Consider the following 19,998-nt stretch of genomic DNA (forward strand, 5'->3'; position numbering starts at 1 on the left):
CCCACACGCTGATGCATATACAGTACATAACACACACACACACACACATACACACACAGCTCTCTGTCTCTGCTGATCGTCTCACCCTCTGTGGTCTGAAGATACACACACACACACACACACAAACACGCACACACAACTAATCATCCAAAAACTGAGAACAAGTTTGTGAAAGTGGAGAAATATTGTTATTGAAAGAGAGAAATTAAAAGTTGCATTTGCAGCCTTACCTGAAGGCCGACCTGAAGTAAATATTGATGGACAAAACCAGAGTGACGTCACTCAACCGTTCCTGCAGGCGGCTTTGGAAGCACGTCGGTGGCGGTCGCCATGCTGGAAATGCTGTCTCATCCTTACTTGCAGTCAGCCTAATGCTGGGCTAACTGTCAATTTCCACATAGTCCAGCACGATGAAGCCCGTCAGCTCCATGGTTTTTGCTCCGCCTTGGAAGAATGCGAATGGCAGCGCGAGGCAGCGGGGCTGACAGACAGTGGTATGCACAGACTGTGGAAATTGACAGTACAAGTTGGAGCTGAGGCATGTTTTAAGCAAACTGTTACATGGTTTCTGGTCGCATAACTCATACTTTACATAGAATTAAAACGGATAGCTATAAAAAAATATAAAAGTCACCCCCCGTACAGTGTGTGCCGATCAAAACATGAGCTAATCAGACATATTGTTTTTTTTAACCAGGTTGTAAATGTAACACATGTAGGATAATAGACTATATATGGAGAAAAACAGACTATTACATTTTGAATTATTATACCCTAATGACTCTGCTTAAGAAATGGTGTGGAGTATTTCTATTGTCTATTTTATATTTTATACTCGTTTTAATCAGATGTTAGTTCTCGTGTTTTCACCCAATGTGGATGTTTGAAAACAGGGTGACTGTCGTTTCGGCCAATCAGAGGCCACCAACGGCGGTTGGTCCTGCCCACCTGTTCAGGTTTGTGCGTAGCAGGGTGCGGTGTCCGTTATGTGTGTAGAGAGGGCATAACGTCGGAGCTGAACTGATTGAAGTCTGAATTAAACGAGGGAACTAGGAGATACATTTGGGGTGGATTCTGCTGAGGATGACAGGTATTGAAGTGATTGCTCGTGGGTTGGTTCAAATCCAATATATATAGCTGTAGCTGTGTTGACATGTTAGCTCCTGATTGTTAGCGCTAGCTAAAAATGCTAATTTGCTAGCATGGAGATTTGATAGTGTTTTGGTTACGTACAGTTGCAGGGAGGAAGAGACCCCGTGGCATTACTGGGCGTTGCCGTATTTTGTGTCTGCTCAGTTCACTCACAGAGATCGGTGAGCATGATTATATTTTTTTTTTCAATGAGGGAATTCTTTGTGTTTTGCACTTTATAAAGTGACTGATTGTTCTGTTCTGAATTGTTTACATAAATTTGATGAAAATATTGTTTACTTATAAGGTTTTCTCAGGGTTTTGAAGTTTATTCTGCACAAAAAGTTATTATAATGGCAGCTAAATGTTTAAATCCATGATTCGAATTGTTAAATGTATACAGAAAAATGTAACAAGTGATGTTTACAGAAATTTCATGATGTTAAATATAATTAAAAGAGATTAATATTTGCATATTAATCATATTCCTCTGACCCTGTCTTTTGACAGGTCAGGTTTTTTTTTGTTTGTTGGATTGTTCTGGTAACCCGTCCAGTGAAATAGATGGCGAGCCTTCCCACCTGGATCTGAAGAGAGAGACACCTTGTGGTCACTGGACAGGTTCTGCCTCACTTTTAGGTGTGGTAGGCCCAGTTTTCGCTGACACCTTCACACACACAGCCCCACATACAATTCCCCTTTTTCCCAACCACTTATACACACACTCTGAATACCCCAGACTTACTCTTTTTTCCTTTAACATCCCGGGAGCTTTTGGACTGACACTTTTTGACTTTTCTTACATCTAAGACTATTCAAGGACGATTCAAAATACCAGCACCTCATTCTGGGAACTGTAAAAGGGCGGCTGATGTGTAGGATACCCTCCTGATGAATGGTATTTGTGATTTGATTTGATAAGAGATTTAATTTGTTATTGTGAACTGAACTTGATTTGAATAACTTGAAAGTTAGATACAGGATTCAGGTTACAAGGGTGCACCCAAGATAGAAAAGTCAATTTGATATTAGAAAATTGTCTTGTTATTTGTGTATGGTACCAACTGATGTTTGTCAAAACTACTTTTTTTACTAAAGCCGGTAAATGTTTTACATTTATTATCTGTCTCTGAGCCTCATTTGAACACTCCACTTTGCTCCAGTAGCCGAACCTATTGTTCCTTTAAAGTCTTCTATTGCAAGCATTAATTACCCCTTTTGGATGTTACATAAACATGTTAATCTCTGCTGTAAAAACAGAATTTTAAATGGGTGTGTTTGGGACTTACTGGTCTCATGGATCCAGCCCCAAGTGGACACTCGAGGAACTGCAATTTTTTGCACTTCTGCATTAGCTTTATTTTTTAACACCAGAGGTTCTCGCTTGTGTAGAACATAAAAATCGATGAAACGTAGATCAACTGTATATGCAAATTATGTGACACATACAAATAGTTTTTCTCAGGTTTACCCTGGAAATCTGGCATCTGCTCTGATTCAGAGCTTCAAGATTGTGAGTCCTCCCTGATGGACAGCAGGAGATGACACATAAGCGCTTGTGTCCATTAACAACGCTTTTTGCACTGGCAGTGCTCACAACCTTAATCTCAAAACACTTCTTACTGCTTCATGTTGCTAATTAGTAGCCTTTAAAGATCCCTGGAGTTCGCCCCCTAGTGGCCTGTTGTTAAGTGACAGGAGCACACCTTCCTTCTTTGTTCACATCATTAAAACTTCTGTTGCATCCTGATACTCATCTGCACATCTGATTCTGAACTATAGGGAGATTGTTTGTGGTTGTGTGTGTGTGTGTATTTCTTTATGTGAATAGATGAGGTAGGCAAACAGCTGTCCCAATAACCTGCCATTTCACAGTCCACAAAGTGCAATAACGTGCGGGCACAACACACACACACACACACACACAAACACTTCTTTAACACATTGAAAAAGTGTGGGCTGTGATTGCTGTGACTACACCTGTAATCATACCACTTTGTATGGCCTCTAAGGCAATCATTGACAAGCACGCGCTCACACACACACACACACACACACACACACACACACAGGAGGTTTTCTGTATATGATCTCACCCTCTGGATGTTGTCATCTAATCATACTACATCTGATTAAAGTTATTAAAGATCAGACGTCTGATGTTAGAAAGCCTCCAGAACATTGTTGGTCGTCTGTAAGGTTGTGCATACATGCATACACACTGTATGTGTGGGTGCACAAGTGGATGTGCGGCTGAGAGGCTCATTACCTGTCTGACGTCTACTTTATGTAGGAGGAGGCAGGCACAGATACAGCAGGCATCAAAGGCGTATTGCCTTTCACCTAAAGTTTAACACCGTGTTTCTTTCTTTGTGACTTTAATTGATGGTTTGTTAGAATATTAATAAAAAGGTGCTACTGCCCTGCCAGTGACCCATATTTTCCCAGTGGGGAGTTCGAGAAGGTTAAAAATGTATTCCAGGGTGGGAATGAGAAGGCGACAAAATAAATGAAAAGAAAGGAGGTGAGGACAGAAAATACAATTACACTCATGCGGGAAACTAGGAATCAGATAGAGACAAATTGCCTCAAGTAAATTATGCTTCTGACTGATTACTCCTCCCAAGCATTGTCTGCACTATTCTTTTTTTTCTTTTTACAGGAATAACTCCGAGGACTTGATAACAGTTATTTTTCTGACTACAGCAGCGTTCCCTAATGACGTCAGCTATTAACTCTTGCATGTTTTGTGCTAATTCATCGTACACGATCTGTATTTTCTAGAAGATTATCCGGTTTCTAATCAGTTGCAAATGTATTGAAAAGGGTGTCTCAAGATATGGAAGACTTCTCCCAACGAGTCAATCATCAGACTCCTGCGTCTGATTGGTGCTGGATGTTGACATAAACAGCGGTATCTAAATTGCTTTCCTCTGTCACAGAGACTCTCTGGCCATCAGCCAGCTGGAATCCCATACAGTATGTCATTTTGCGATCAATAGTACGAGTGCAACCTACTGATGGTGTTGACAGAAAGAAGAAAAAAACACAAGGATGTGTTTGTTTACAATTTGGGCTCAAGACACCTAGTGGTTAAAATGGGTACTGCAGTCCAAATTCAAAACATTGTAGAGAGCTGTCTCCCCCCCCCCCCTCCTCTCTAGAGTCGACGCTCACACAGGTTGCCATGTGGTGGACACTGAAGCTTCAGTGTTTAGCCAGCTCTGCATCGGTCTGTAAACCTTTCTGCGTTCTAACCTCTCTCCATTTTTCAAAAGCATCTCCAACATTGATCCTAGTTTGAGCACGTTTCTGCTCGTGGAGCTTATTAGAAACATGCAGAGGCTTTTTAGGTCGGGTACAATCACTTCTATCTGAACCAGTTCTCTTGCCCGCTTCCATCGCTGCAACACTTGTTGGTTTGACCTGATAACTGCTCTCATATCTGACAAACCGAGGGGCGTCCAAAACGGCCGTGTGGGGGGTGCCTTAAAACCGCCTACCTTCTCTGGTCCAAACAAATCCAGAGCATTCAGGAGCAGAATCTAAAGTTAGAAGGAGGACATACTGGCTGCTGCATTGTTGTCAGAGAAGTCAGCACTTCAACATAGCATGTTTCCTTAATGTTTGATCATATAGTAAGGTCACTTTATCATTTCAGTCACTACATAGCTCACTGATTGGACCTTTAAAAGGATAGTTTGCTAGTGGAACAGTATGGCACTGTGAGTTTTCTCAATATTCTCTACATTTACCCCGAGTCATCCCTGTCTGCATAGCTGCATAGCAGTAGCTTCTGTGCTGGTCTCTCCTCAGAGGGGCCGAGCTGACCGGCATCTCCTGTGGCTTCTTACTATTGACAAGTACCTCAAACGACCCCAGTTAAAAAACAACAAATATTCCTTTAAGGCTGTATCGGCAGTTCCCTTTACTTTTATTGTCATTGTATAAAAGAACACAACAAAACTTTGTTGGCAGCGATCCCGTACAGCAGCATTACAAATCTGGTTTAGCTCGAGTGTGACATTTTGTCCTCTTCTTCTGCTGGGAGATCTACATCAATGCACACACACATTGATCTGCATGTCTTGCTTTTGGTCAAGCCCAAGCACGCTTTGCTCGTCCCCATTTATTCACACCCTGCCTGTATTTAGTTCTATTCATTTTTGTCCCACATTTCTCCATCAGAAGCAACCAGACAGAAGCTTTCTTTGTCTCTTTCTTCTTATTTGCGTTCCTGTGCTGGCAATACTGGCAATTTAGAAAGTCAATGACTACAGTATATGGGCCAAAGAATATAAAAAATATGCATTTGTGTGTGACAGAGACGGAGGGATTGTGTGCAGTACAAACAGAAGTTTGGATGGACAAGTTAATAAGAGATTTGAGCGGTGATGTTAGCGGGTTTGCTGGAGGCCTGAGCAGCATGCAGGATGACCATCAGTTCATTTTTACACACACTGGGACGAGTTCCAAACCTAGCGACGTGCTCTCTGAGGGGAGGATCCCAGAGCGATTCCAGATCACGTTCCAGCACAGCAGAGATGTAGGCTTAAGATCCCACCAGCACATTTGATTACTCTTAATCCCCATGAGAAAGTATTTGACATTTATATGAACACCATTCATTCATTCATGAACTTTACTTCAGACACATGGGTCCTGAGAGACCCCTGGAGGTAGTGTTTTCTTAATTTGATTACCTTTTAGCTGTCAGATATTTATCACAAACTGGAAAAGAAGGCAGATTTTTCTGTCGCTGTGTAAAAACACGTCACTGCAAATGGCAGAATACTTTTTTCATTACATTTTGGAATGAATTTCAAATACAAACACTCAATAATCCCAGGAGTGGAGATAAACATTGCACTTGGCAACTGTGAAGCTGACTTCCCTTGACTGTCTGGGGTCCCTGGAAATGTTTAAATTCCCTGCATGTTCATCAAAAGAGTTCTCTGGTGACTAAGTGCTGTTTTTGTATAAAGGTGAGCGGCCGGTTTGTCAGAGTGCTGAGATACTTGACTTTTTCACTCTTTGGCTCTTAAATGTTGGATCCTTCTTTAAATAACAAACCTCCACAGAATGTTTTTTTCGCCATCTTTGAACCGCTTCACCCCTTCAGCACTTTATTGAAGCCATTGTTCACTCACAACTTCCCTTCAGTTATCTTTACTTCCTCCCCCAAAACATCCCAACACCCCAACACCCTAAACATCCAATAATCCCCCCCGTACCTTTCTAATGTAAGCATGACATGTAAAACATTTAAAGGACAAACATTTCTCTCTCTCTCTGTATATGTGTGTAATTCTGGCTCATGGCAGGTAGCGTTAGCATTAGTTTATCGATCTTATACAGATAAAAATTTTAAATGAAATACAAAAAATAATAAAAAAATAAATATAATACCTGTTATGTCTGACCAGGTAAACTCTTGAAGGTCTGTATAGCAGCAGCATCATGTTTTGTACGGGACTGATTGTTGTTAAAATCTCTGAAACAGACTTTTTCTTTGTGTTGTTAATATCATTATCTCAGAGGATCTCACAGTCTGTCCTCTGTTCTTGTTGTGAAGACAAACCTGTCACCTCAGTCACTTATAAATTGGTGGAAAAACACAGAGAAGCTCGACAACTCTTCCCCTTCACAGATTTTTGCAGCATCATGGACCAAATACTCAGAAAAACAAAGAAGAGGAACAGATTGATTTCCACCATGCATTTGTCTGCTTGGCTTAACAACTCTTTTTGGACTTGTTTCTGAGGAGGAACTTCATTAATCTCTTTCACTTCCTCCCATCAGATTGTCTCCGTGGGGTGTGGTACATGCATGCCAAACAACAACACTGATCACAAATCAAAACCTAGTATTCCCTGTTGGACAGAAACAATCCAGTGGAGACTATACGGGCGGTAAAAGAAACACTTTGAAATAAAGAGGAATCCAAAATAAATCCCTTGGAATCTTTTAATGAAACTGCAATCCCTGTGGAGGTCACTGTTAGGAGAAGTGTGCTGACTGAGGGACGAGTTTCAAATTAAAATGAGTCAGACAAGTCATCAAAAAAACACATTACCTCTCCAGAGTAGAAAACCTTTTCTTTCAGTGCTCCAGTCTCACACATTCTCCACCCGCTCTCAGTTTCCCGCTCTCAGATGCACGGCAAAAACTGAAAAAAATCCAAAGGAGTAATAATCCAGATTCACCCAAGTAGCATGAAGCAGAACCATGGTGACTCTTACCCCCAATTTCCACATACTCCATATGCGCCGAGCACTAAGCCACCATTTACAGTCAATCATTGTGTTTCCACAGCGGGCGTCGCGGTCCATCTCCGGAGCGTGCCAGCAGCGTCACTACGCTCTGCTCTGTTTCAAATTTGCTGCAAATCAATTTTTCAACGGAGCTCGCTGCAGGCACACGTCAAGCTGGACAGAATACAACGAGCCGGACAGGAAGTCAGACGTGGTAATGCACAGAGCGCCACGGTCGTATTTTCCATCACTTTATCAACATGACATCAAAACAGGCACTGAACGAAGAATATATCATCCTCAGAGAGACAAAGCAACATGTTGTCTACATGTTTTTTCTCTTTATTCTTGTGTGATCGGATGAACGACGGGGCAAAACTGTGGGCGCTGATGGATCGCGGCATGCACGGACTATGTTGAAATCGGTGGTTATACTGGTGGTTCATAGTTGCAGAAAACTCCTAAATATTAACTCCTTTTTAATATATTTACAGGAGGAGCTGCATGTGTGAACAGAAACAGGTTTTATGAATTCAAAATAGTCTGTTTTGGGAAAAAACTAAAACAAACACACACCAACGTGAGCGGGAATATCCACAGGTTCACTTTGTGTCGCAGGCTCTTCATTATTTTCTTGTAGAAAAACTTCAGTGTGACTCCTGACTCCCCGCCAGTGTTACCTACAGAGCAGTTCATTTGAAGTACAGCAGGTAGTGAGAGTGATAGCACGGCACTGGGGACTACTGCCGCTGCTGCTGACACTGTACACAAGCAGATAGTAAACTAGACAGACAAATAAGAGGGCAGAGACACCGAGGGAAAGAAGTCAGAAAGCAGAGAAGACACAGGCAGGAAAGAGAGAGAGCATTAAGGAGACACGACTTGTTTAACTCTAAAAAGTGTTTGTTTTAACTAAGAGCACAGTGACCAACTTAGCCTGCTAGTGATGTATGTACATGTGTTTATTTTTCTGAGACGGTTAGCTTTAAGTAGTTACTTGATGCTATAAAGAGAGGGTGTTAGGAAAGCTTGTAAGGAAGTTGAATGTTTGTTTTGGACCGGCGCAGATGTGGAACATCAGTATGCAGACTTTTGCTACAATAGGCATCACATCACACACAGGGTATCATGTGATATTTGTAAGATGAAGACGGTGGAGATGCATGAAGAGACCTAAAAAATGAAGCCAATGCGGGGGGCGCTAATAGCCTAGCGGTTATGACGCATGCACCATATACAGAGGCTATATTCTTCATTGCAGCGGCTGTGGGTTCAAATCCAGCCTCGGCCCTTTACTGCATGTCATCCCCCACTCTCTACTCCCAACATTCCCTGTCTCTCTTCGGCTGTCCTATCTCATAAAAGGCAAAATGCCCCCCCCCCCCAAAAAAAAAAAAATTAAGCCAATGCGAAAGTGAAAAACACTGTCCTCAAGACTCCAATGTCACATACACCCCTCATATTAAAATGTCCCATTCTGATTTTATGAAGAGGCTTGACTGATCTGTCTTCAAGCTTTCCATGTTGTAACGGTTCGTCAGGAGGCTAAAGACCCGCCACAGCTCCCCCTCTTTACCTGTTGTTAGGATGACCAAAAGCTTGAAAGAAACAGCATTTCCAATATGGCAACCACCATTGACGAGCTTCCAAACAGCCCTTCAGAAACCAGTGGTTGACGTCAGTGCTTAGAAACTTAAACGGTAAATGGTTTTGAGCTTGTATATTTCTTTTCTAGTCTTCTGACTACTCAAAGTGCTTTTACTCTGCAGGTCACACAGAGGCTGCTGAGTAAAGAGACAATCAGAAGTAAGCAGCGGGAGCAACATGGGATTAAGTGTCTTGCCCAAGGACACATCTAACATCTTGCTGCAGGAACTGGGGATCAAACCCTCCACCTTCTGATTGAGAGACGGCGGACTCGACCAACTGAGCCACAGCGGACCCAATGAATCTTGTAATATGTTAGGCCATGATGGATCCTGCATAGGCCGCAGAAAGAAGGAGGAATTTGTTGGCCGCATTTGAAGGAGCCCTCTAAATGTGACAGCCTTCACCGCACCGCTGAGACGTAATCAGACTTCAAATGCATACTCAGTAGGAATCAGTCCTTAAATTGGGACATAGCATATCAATGTGGAAACAGGAAACAAGGAGGAGTTAGGACAGGCTTTAAGCCTCCTGGCAAACAGCTACAATACACCCACCTGTTAATCAACGCAGCCAAGTCCCTGATTATTGGAATTTATACCCAAGTCTTAGCCTTAATATCATCAAAACGGATTAATTATACAGAAAAAAATCAACCCTGTACCGTGTGTACCTATAAAGATGTGAGCTATTCAAAGAGAAAGTGTATGGAAACCTTCAGTGATGACTTCAATTTACAGAACAGGAGGTTGCTGCTTAGAGAATAAATGGCACAAAAATGGAGGAAAAGATTTAGTGGCCAAATTGGAGGACAAAAGGGAAGGGAAGGCAAGAGATCTTATGTGATGAATACAAAAAAAGATGGAGGAATGAAAAAAATGAGAGGGGGAGAAGGATCAGTCCCTCCTCACCCACCCGAGCATCTGCAGCCTGTCAGAGCTGCTTGACTTACAACAATATGCACTCTCTCTCTCTCTCTCTCTCTCTCTCTCTCTCTCGTTTGTCTACTTTAAAAACAAAGACGAGTGAACAATGGGAGAGATTTATATGCGCACATGCATACACAATGCAGTGCTGCCATGATAAATGTTTGTCTCTGCAATCTGCAGCCTCTGTGACCTACATGAAGAGGATCCCTTCCACTGTGTATACTGGCACTCACTGAACAAAACATATTAACCTCACACCTTCAAGCACAAGCAAACACCTGCAGCACTTTTAGTGTTGCATCATTAGTTGTTATAATTTCATCCTTCAATTTTTTAAGGGTTTTTGGGGGCCTTTAATGCCTTTATTTCAGTGCTAGGACAGTGAATAGAGTCAGAAATCGGTGCGAGAGAGTGAGGGGAACGACATGCGGGAAAGTGGCCACAGGTCCGGCCGTCCGCTCTCACAGACTAAAGCTTCTGTACGTGGGGTGCGCACACTGACCGCTATAACAACCCCAGTTGTTATCATTTTGAAAGCAAATTAAGTAAATCTATAAACAAGACAATGTATTGCCTTGCCATGTTGGAGTGTGTGAATCGCCACAGACCTGTGGCTGAAACTAAATCCAAGAAGTTAACTGCAGCGCTTAATGAATGGGGGTCAACTGACTGCAGGACTTAGGGACGTCCTCAGGTTGGCATGTTGTGACCGCTTGTATGCCTGACTGTCGCACACACAGGACCTGTACGAAACAGAAGCCGTTTGTCACACATGCACTCCTTGAAATTTCTAGAGAATCTGAGGAGTACTCCATCTGATCACACATGCACCTCCAAAACTTATAGCGGGAACCTAACGCTGTCGGACATTTTTCACCTTTCCTCCCCCCAACCTTCAGCGAGGTGATTTGGCACTACTACCACACCGACGTCCCTGACGCCCAGCCACCACCTTCGGACTGTTTCGTCCCCACGACCACCGCCGTCCTCATTCATGTACGCCCTGCTCCGACCTCCACCTTAGCGGCAAGGCAGTGTGGAGAACAGGAACGTGAGGAATACAACCATGAACATATTTAGCGGCTCGTACTGCACAGTCTCTCTCTCTCTCTCTGCTCTGTCAGTTATATGTACTCTGTGTTTTGACTCTCCATGCAGGCCCTCTCTCCCCATCCACATCAGCTCTTCTCTGTATTTCTTTAGCTTCAGACATTGCTTCTTTTCTCAGCGAGGAATTCACTGCACACACACACCCACACACACACATAAGCACACACTTTCACCATGTCTCCTGATGCTGAACAGCACTCGTTCTCTGCTGGGTATATTCTTGTTCTCTTTGCTGTATTACAGTATTCCTCCTCGCTCCCTTCACTCTGCTGCTAAACCAAATGTCCTCCTCCAATCACAATCCCTGTTTGTCTGCACTCAGACTTCGCTCTGTGCTCCTGTCTTTGCAGAATCTTCACACCTTCTTCTGTTTCTCTTCTCGTTTCTGGGCCTGCGGTAGCCTGATGTCTTTTCTCTGACTGATGGCTCACCTCTTTACCTGAAAAACCAACCCACCCCTCCACCCCCAACATTGCCTTTTATCATTTCTCAGTACATCTAGTCTCTCCTCTCCCTCCCTCTGTTTTTTCAAATCTATTCGTTCCTCCTTCACTCTCCTCTCTGTATCCCTCCAGCACGACCTGCCTCCTCCACCTGTGTTGCCTCAACTGTGGATAAAAAATTCATCTAAATTCCTCAGGGGTCGGACACAGCCGCACATTTAGCAAACACCAACACACACACACACACACACACACACACACACACACACACACACCGGTTTGTAAAAAGAAGAGCAGTGCTGAGAACAGAACAGGAAAGTCAACGATCAGGAGCCAATTTGTTGGACAATGCTGCCATCTGCTGGAGATGTACTGAACTACAACACCTTTTTCAGCATTTTTTTTCAGAAGAGAGGCTTCAAATAAAAACCCTGCATCTGTATTTCATCAGCAACATGTGCACACTGGCCATCCAATATCTCAGAGTCATTCGTGTAGTTGCAGGTATCCCATCTTTTCAACATTTTTGTTATTATTTTAACAAGAATTATAAACAACATACACAAACAAAAGACAACAATCAACCCCCACCACCTCCCTACCCCAGGTGGCAGTAGAAATAATAATTTAACAGGCCTTAGTAGTAAGGAATTACAAGGAAGAGAAAAACATACAACATATTTAATACATACATACATGTTCAATGCTTTGAGAGTTGTATGGTAGAATTTGCATATCAGTAAACACATAGAATTTATGATCTAACAGATGAAAGCAGACAATCTTTCACTTTTTCTGCAAGGTCAGCCCAGGTACTGATGGTTGATTGTTTAGCCTTGTGCATTTTTGCGACTGACATCTCCATATATGTGATATCAAATATGGATTGTAGCCAATGGGGAGGCTGCCGGCTAACATTTATCTTATCTACTGTTGCTCGTACTTGATAACTTGGGGCTCAGCTTTTCAGACATACAATGGTGGGGGCGGGGGCTAAAAGGAAAAGGAAATAAGGTTAGGAGCTGCTTTACAGTATAATGTCGCCCTCTAGAGGCTGCAGAGTGCATCACATGTCTAATCTTCCTGGTACAATGAGTGGCTTTTTTGTCTTTGTGTGAGTTTAAATGAGTTTTAACCCCAGAATAAAAGTGAATCTTTGTTTAGTTAATGATAAAGACAGATTAGTTTCACCACTTCATCTTTTAGAGTAGAAAACTGTTTCTGTCACTTTAACGAGCTTAACAACTTTCTTCTTTGTTTCTAAATGGCTCCATTTTGAGGAGGCTGGCGTTTTTTTCCGGGCAGAAAAGCGCTGGCTGTGCGCTCGGGCAACAGTCTGATGACGACAGCCGCTGTATGACCGACACTGCTCCGTTACTTTTTACTGCATGTTTTAAAATTCAGATCGTTTATTTCCCGATCGGACACGGAGCGAGGAGGATGTGAGTACAAGACACGATCTGTGGGCAGCAAAACATTTGGAAAATAGCGCCTGTGACGTCAACACCGCTTTTCTGAAAAGTTGAAAGATTTTCAACTTGAGCGCTCGGAGAGGCCGCACAAAGAAGCGGTAGCCGTCGTAAAAAAGACGCTGGGCACTGAGCTTTTTCTCCGGGCAGCCGATTTCAGCTCCAAACGCTCTCTTCTCATTGAAAACAACTGAAAAAAGACGCTGGCGCTCACAAAAAAATGCTAGGTGGACACGGGGGCTTTACATAATAATAATAATAATAATAATAAGCTTTATTTATGTAGCACTTTTCAAAACAGGGTTACAAAGTGCTTTACAAAAAAATAAAAGAAATGTGAGGAGTACAATACAGGAGTTCCACAGATTACACAAATTAGAACAATTTAAAAGCAGCAAGAAATCCCAGAAGAAAGAGGAAAAGTCAATATAAAAACACCAAAAAGACAAAAGGAATGAAAGAAGCAGATTGAAACATGTCACTTTTCATAACAGAGGTCATTTATACTCTGCTGGACGAGCCATTTATAAATCATTTTGGGGAAAAAATAAGAGAGTACCCACTTCTTCATCCACCACTACACTACTGACCTTTAGTAAAACAGTATGATGCTATGACAACATTTGAGATTTCCACCCTGAGCGTTTCTACTATTTTAGGTTTATTTATCCTGTAAGTGGCAAACTACGGACTCAGTACCAAAGCTCATTATGATCACTATCTTAGAAAAAGAACAACACAGTACAACACATTTTCTTTTAAACGTGTGACATCGTGATGACGTCATCTTTCTTCTCGCTTACAAAACGTTATCTTAACTTTGAAGTTGAATAAAGTGAAACTGATTCAACCGGTTCCTGTCATTGTGTTCTAGTTTTATTGTTCAGTGTTTGGCTTCAGCATCAAGCACTCTCCACAATGAAAGCAGCTGTTGTTCTCCATGCTAATGTACCACACACACACACACACACACACACTTTTATCTTTTCTCCTGATACTGAACATCATATTGTATAAATCTCCCTTGCTCCCTTCACTCTGCTGCTAAACCAAATGTCCTCCTCCAATCACAATCCCTGTTTGTCTGCACTCAGACTTCGCTCTGTGCTCCTGTCTTTGCAGAATCTTCACACCTTCTTCTGTTTCTCTTCTCGTTTCTGGGCCTGCGGTAGCCTGATGTCTTTTCTCTGACTGATGGCTCACCTCTTTACCTGAAAAACCAACCCACCCCTCCACCCCCAACATTGCCTTTTATCATTTCTCAGTACATCTAGTCTCTCCTCTCCCTCCCTCTGTTTTTTCAAATCTATTCGTTCCTCCTTCACTCTCCTCTCTGTATCCCTCCAGCACGACCTGCCTCCTCCACCTGTGTTGCCTCAACTGTGGATAAAAAATTCATCTAAATTCCTCAGGGGTCGGACACAGCCGCACATTTAGCAAACACCAACACACACACACACACACACACACACACACACACACACACACACACACACACCGGTTTGTAAAAAGAAGAGCAGTGCTGAGAACAGAACAGGAAAGTCAGGAGCCAATTTGTTAGACAATGCTGCCATCTGCTGGAGATGTACTGAAATACAACACCTACAGAGGCTATGGGTGCATTCGAATTGTCCCTCCTATCTCCTTTCACTATCCACTTTACCTTAACCCCGCGAAAACATCATGAGGTCAAGGAAAGATGTTAGGAGAATTCATAAACGACTTAGGGAAAGGCGATCTCGTTGCTCTGACAATCCGACCGCATTTTCCACTAGGCGACGTCATTAAATGTGACGGGCCGGCGGAGGTTAATGACGTGGTCTGCCGTGTTGAAACTACAATGTTCCGAAAATGGACTACTAAAAACTCATCTAAAAAACTTTCCCCTGTGCCTTCTTACCGGTGAAATAATCCTAATCACCACAAGGTTGGGATTGAAATAAAAGCTATATAGGCTACCAGGCTACAAGTAACAAAAGTGAAACCATCACCTTCCTGTCCACTCAGAAATCAACATCAACATAAATATGATTGTATGAAATTAATTGTTACATTAATGCAAGATATAACCTACACATAATATTTTAAGCATACAAATGTACAACTGCACAAAGCATTCTTAAGTGAATTAAATATGTTGAATAAAACATCATCTGTGTCACTTTATGGTCATTGTTAATGTTCGTGAACGGTCGGATGCGTGACTCGCTTTAAATGTTGCGGCCGCAAGGAATTGTGGGGCGACATATCTCATCTCCTTTGGTAAAGAATGGTCCAGTGTATCCTATGCTAAAGGAGGTTATAAAGGAAGCATTGACTCACCTTTCCTTAACTTTTAGAGAATTCGAACGGCTCTTATCATGGCTGCACTTAAATGCTTCCGGGTGAAGGTAAAGTGGATAGTGAAAGGAGATAGGAGGGACAATTCGAACGCAGCAGTCTGGTTGAAGCAGACACTCGTGGTTATTGAAAGTGCAAGTTTGGTGTAACCTCGCTTTCTGCTAATCCATCGCAGAGTGTAACAGGAGCCACATTTGTTGTCAAAGGTGTCAATCAAAGTCTTAAACACCTTTTTATGACCAGTTTTGAGTAGACATCACAACAACGTCACGGCAGTTGCACATGCATGTAGTGGTGGCAGAAAATATTGGAAGCAAATGAAGAGAAAGAGAGGGCCGCATCCCTGACATGAGGGGAAAACATGAAAAAACATGACCTCTATTTTAAAGACACCGCAGAGGCTTTTACAAAGTCTTGTATAGCTGCGTTTTGTGTCTTTTCTGCTGGATAAACAGAACGTTGATCGTTAAAGGAACAATATGTAACTCTAGTGTTTAAAATGAGTACTGCAGTCCAAATTCTAAACATTGTAGAGAGCTGTGTCCCCCCGCCCCCTGCTCTTAAGAGTCCATGCTCACGCAGGTTGCCATGTGGTGGACACTGTAGCTTCAGTGTTTATCCAGCTCTGCATCGGTCTGTAAACCTTTCTGTGTTCTAACCTCTCCATTTTTCAAAAGCATCTCCAATATTGATCCTAGTTTGAGCACGTTTCTGCTCGTGGAGCTTATTAGAAACATGCAGAGGCTTTTTAGGTCGGGTACAATCACTTCTATCTGAACCAGTTCTCTTGCCCGCTTCCATCGCTGCAACACCTGTTGGTTTGACCTGATAACTGCTCTCATATCTGACAAACCGAGGGGCGTCCAAAACAACCACCTACCTTCTCTGGTCCAAACAAATCCAGACCATTCAGGACCAGAATCTTAACTTAGAAGGAGGACATTTGTTGTGTGCTCACATACCTCAACATTTCTCACGAACATATCACTCTGACCACTTCCGTCATTTCACACGTGGTTTTACTGCTTGTCGCTTCTCACAGCAAATCAGGTTTTGTTTCTGGGTTTCTTTTTAAAATTGACTGCTTGGCGTACTCTTCCTGTACATGTTTAAGTAGTATTTTCTTTCCATAAGATATCCTCCTGCTTTCTTTTACAATAATCTTTGAGAAACTAAAAAGGTACATATGTTGTTTAGACGGGAGATTCAGCTTTACAAGGATAAAAAAACAACAATACAAACTCCCAGTTCAAAGGTCGTCCAGACTCTCCTGCATGTCATTCCCCACTCTCTCTCTCTCCCCAATTTCTGACTTCATCCACTGTCCCATCTTGAAATAAAGACAAGTGTACATCATGCAAGAGACGACAAAAACAAACACAAAAAGAGACAGCAGCTGAAATGAAGCGTTTCAGGCAGAGGCTGACAATTAGGGTTTTTTCCTGACTCCAGCATCAGATTAATAAGGAGGTTTTTTGAGCTACACATCTCACAAAGCTTCTCAACAGGCGTCCCAGACTGACATCATTAATGGTGAAAGCGAGTTTAAAAGATCTCCTTTAACTTTGGTCCAACATAGATGAAACTTATCTTTGGGTTAGAAATCTTGATCTTTGAATAATACGATTATGTGCCACTATTTTCTTAAAATAAATATTTCTCCTTGCTTGCTGTAGTAATAGTTGGTTCATGAGTCACATATTGAGCTTCAGGTTTGTTACACATCGAGTTCATCTGGGAAGCCGTTAGCTGAACACATTGTGCGTATGGTAAAAGTGAAACCTCATTTCCTTGAAAGGAAACAATACGCTCACCTCGGGACCCACAATGTTACAAGCACTCACTCACGACTACATTTGTACTCAGTATGTGTGAACATGCATGTTTTAACCCTGTCTCTCTCTGTGTATGTGTGTGGTTTTCGTATACGTCGACCTGTTTGGGACCAGAGTACGTCGTGTAATTTAGATCACAGCTCATTCTCTGGTTTGGAACCGAGGGCTGCTTCTTCTTTTGTAGACCGGTGAGTAATTTTTCACGACAGAAAAACTTTTAAAAGAAAATTGATTTCATGACATTATTCAATCATAATGGCTGATATGTGTGTGTGTCTGTGTGTGTGTGTGTGTGTGTGTGTGTGTGTGTTCTTTTAGAAGCTGTTTGCCTAACTGCAGTGATGAATAAGTTCGTCCTCCACCTTTTGGCTCCTCTGTTGCTGCTTCTCTGGATGCAGCCTGCGGGCTCCAACAAGGTGAGTGGTTTGTTCAAACTTGTTAAATTTGAACCTCTCGAGAATCTCTAGAAATCCATTAAACTAGATTTAATAGAATAATCTTAATTTCGAGATAAGAACATGAGACAAACTACTTCCTAGAGTAAGATCAGTAATTCGCTGTTAGGAGTTCTTGCAGACTTTAATCGTCAGTGTTAATTTTGAAACTGCTTCAGTGATGGCTTCAATTTACAGAACAGGAGGTTGCCGCTTTGGGAACAATTGGCACAAAAATGGAGAAGATTTAGTGGCAAAATTGGAGGACAAAAGGGAAGGAGAGGCAGGAGGTGTTATCTGATGAATACAAAAAAAAAGGAATTAAAAAAATGAGAGGGGGAGAAGGATCAGTCTCTCCTCACCTACCCGAGCATCTGTAGCCTGTCAGAGCTGCTTGACAACAATATGCACTCTCTCTCTCTCTCTCTCTCTCTCTCTCTCTCTCTCGTTTGTCTACTTTAAAAACAAAGACGAGCGAACAATGGGAGAGATTTACATGCGCACATGCATACACAATGCAGTGCTGCCATGATAAATGTTTGTCTCTGCAATCTGCAGCCTCTGTGACCCACATGAAGAGGATCCCTTCCTCTGTGTATACTGGCACTCACTGAACAAAACATATCAACCTCACACCTTCAAGCACAAGCAAACACCTGCAGCACTTTCAGTGTTGCATCATTAGTTATCTTTTTATTTATTTATTAAAGATGTTTTGGGGGTTTTTATGCCTTCATTTTAGAGATAGGACAGTGGCTAGAGTCAGAAATCGGGGAGAGCGTGTGAGGGGAATGACATGCGGGAAAGTAGCCACAGGCCGGGCTGTCTGATCTCGAGGACTTTAGCGTCTGTACATGGGGTGTGCACACCCCAGTTATTTGAAAGACAGTAGTAATAAAGACTGATCCAGGACTTACAATGGAACAGTTTCTTCAGTATTCATCAGTCATGGTGAGTTGTGTTTTTACAGAGTGAACATTTCTTCTTTCTTTCCCCTCTAGGTCGGTTACATCTTCAGTCAACGCGAGCCTGCTGGTGCCGTCCCGCTGAGCATGGTTAAAGATTCTGTCGATGACATGTACGCTTCCTGCCAAGCACAGATGAGTCACAAGGTCAAGACTAAATACTTCAAGAAAGAGAACAAAGGGATCTTCCAAAGGGAATGGCAATCAGCTGACAAGTGTGTAAAGAGGTGCAAGAGCATACAGGACAAACAAGATGAGGCTCTAACTGAGGAACATTTTCAAGCTATCTGTGTCTACACAGCTGGAACACGAGAAAAACTGTATGAACGATTCAACGCTGCAGTCCGAACTAACAGATCCGAATATACCACCACCTTCCAGTTTCACTCTTTACATTTCTGGCTTACATCTGCCATTCAGATACTTAAAAAGAATGAAAAATGCCTCACCAGTTACCGCAGATCCGGCACCCAGTTCACTGGCAAACCCAACCAAATGATTCGGTTTGGTTCGTTTGCCTCCAGCTCTCTCAATCCAGAACTGACTAACTTTGGTACCGAGACCTGCTTCCAAATTCAGACCTGTCACGGTGCTTACCTGAAAAAATATCCTCGCCTACAAGACAAAGAAAAAGAGGTGCTTATCCCCCCCTATGAGATGTTTAAGATCCAGAAGAAGATCCAGAAGAAGATCCAGAAGTATGAAGGAAAACTGAGTGACTGTAAGGTCGTGTACGTCTTGAAGAGTCTCGGAATTTACAGCAATCTTAACTGCAAAGCTGCAAAAGTAGATGAGTGATTCTCAAACAGAATTTCAAGTGCATTCATTTTACTTCCCATATATTTGTACGTATAAAAGGAAAGTGACTAATGTTTACCTTGATGTTGAAGCACAGCGAAAACATTAAAAGATTTACATCAACATGTGTTCTTTGAATTGTATTTTACATAACATGACCTTAAGCAGGTCTCTCCCTCTCTCCCCACAGAGCAGCAGGTCGACATAGAGGGACCGTCTCAAGAAGCATGATCTGTCAATCAGGAGAGACTTAAGTAAGAGTTAATTATTAACAGTTTAGGAAAAGATAAATGTGTAATTAGTGGTCATGATGACTTCATGCACTCAGAGGGGTAGCAGGGCCAACAGCAGGATAGGATACACCCCCTCCCCCTGGAGTCTAGACCCCTGGTGGTGGTGGTGATAGAAGAATGTAGGATGTGATGACAAGTGGGTTTCTGAGGCTGGATCTGAACTCTGCTGCACTGGAATTGAGGTGACCGAGCCAGAGGACGGTCACAGGTCTATTAGTAATACAGCGGACATTGTCATAGGGACATGAGGGACGTGCAGCTCTTATTCTTCTCAGCACACAAACACTTCATGCAAACACTCCCGAGTGCACAGCCAGCACTTGTCTTTTTTTTTGCTGGGAAAAAAACAC

At 42.5% G+C, this 19,998-nt stretch overlaps 1 protein-coding gene and 1 long non-coding RNA gene across 3 annotated transcripts in view; both read left to right on the forward strand.

Moving 5' to 3' along the window:
- The window catches only part of LOC132994583 (uncharacterized), a 106,467-nt gene that overhangs the window by 45,822 nt on the left and 40,647 nt on the right, over positions 1–19,998 (forward strand). The window lies entirely within an intron of this gene.
- Positions 17,188–19,478, forward strand: LOC132985495 (ecto-ADP-ribosyltransferase 4-like). Of its 2 annotated transcripts, none has more exons than XM_061052899.1 (3): positions 17,188–17,346; positions 17,477–17,574; positions 18,594–19,478. In XM_061052899.1, exons 2-3 carry the CDS (start codon positions 17,500–17,502, stop codon positions 19,353–19,355), a joined length of 837 nt encoding a protein of 278 aa, XP_060908882.1. In that variant the 5' UTR covers positions 17,188–17,346; positions 17,477–17,499; the 3' UTR covers positions 19,356–19,478. The 2 variants fall into 2 exon arrangements, with proteins under 2 accessions (XP_060908882.1, XP_060908883.1); XM_061052900.1 differs by having other exon boundaries at positions 17,213–17,346; positions 17,480–17,574.

This window comes from Labrus mixtus, chromosome 2 (genome assembly GCF_963584025.1).
Source record: "Labrus mixtus chromosome 2, fLabMix1.1, whole genome shotgun sequence".
Taxonomy (NCBI): Eukaryota; Metazoa; Chordata; class Actinopteri; order Labriformes; family Labridae; genus Labrus; species Labrus mixtus.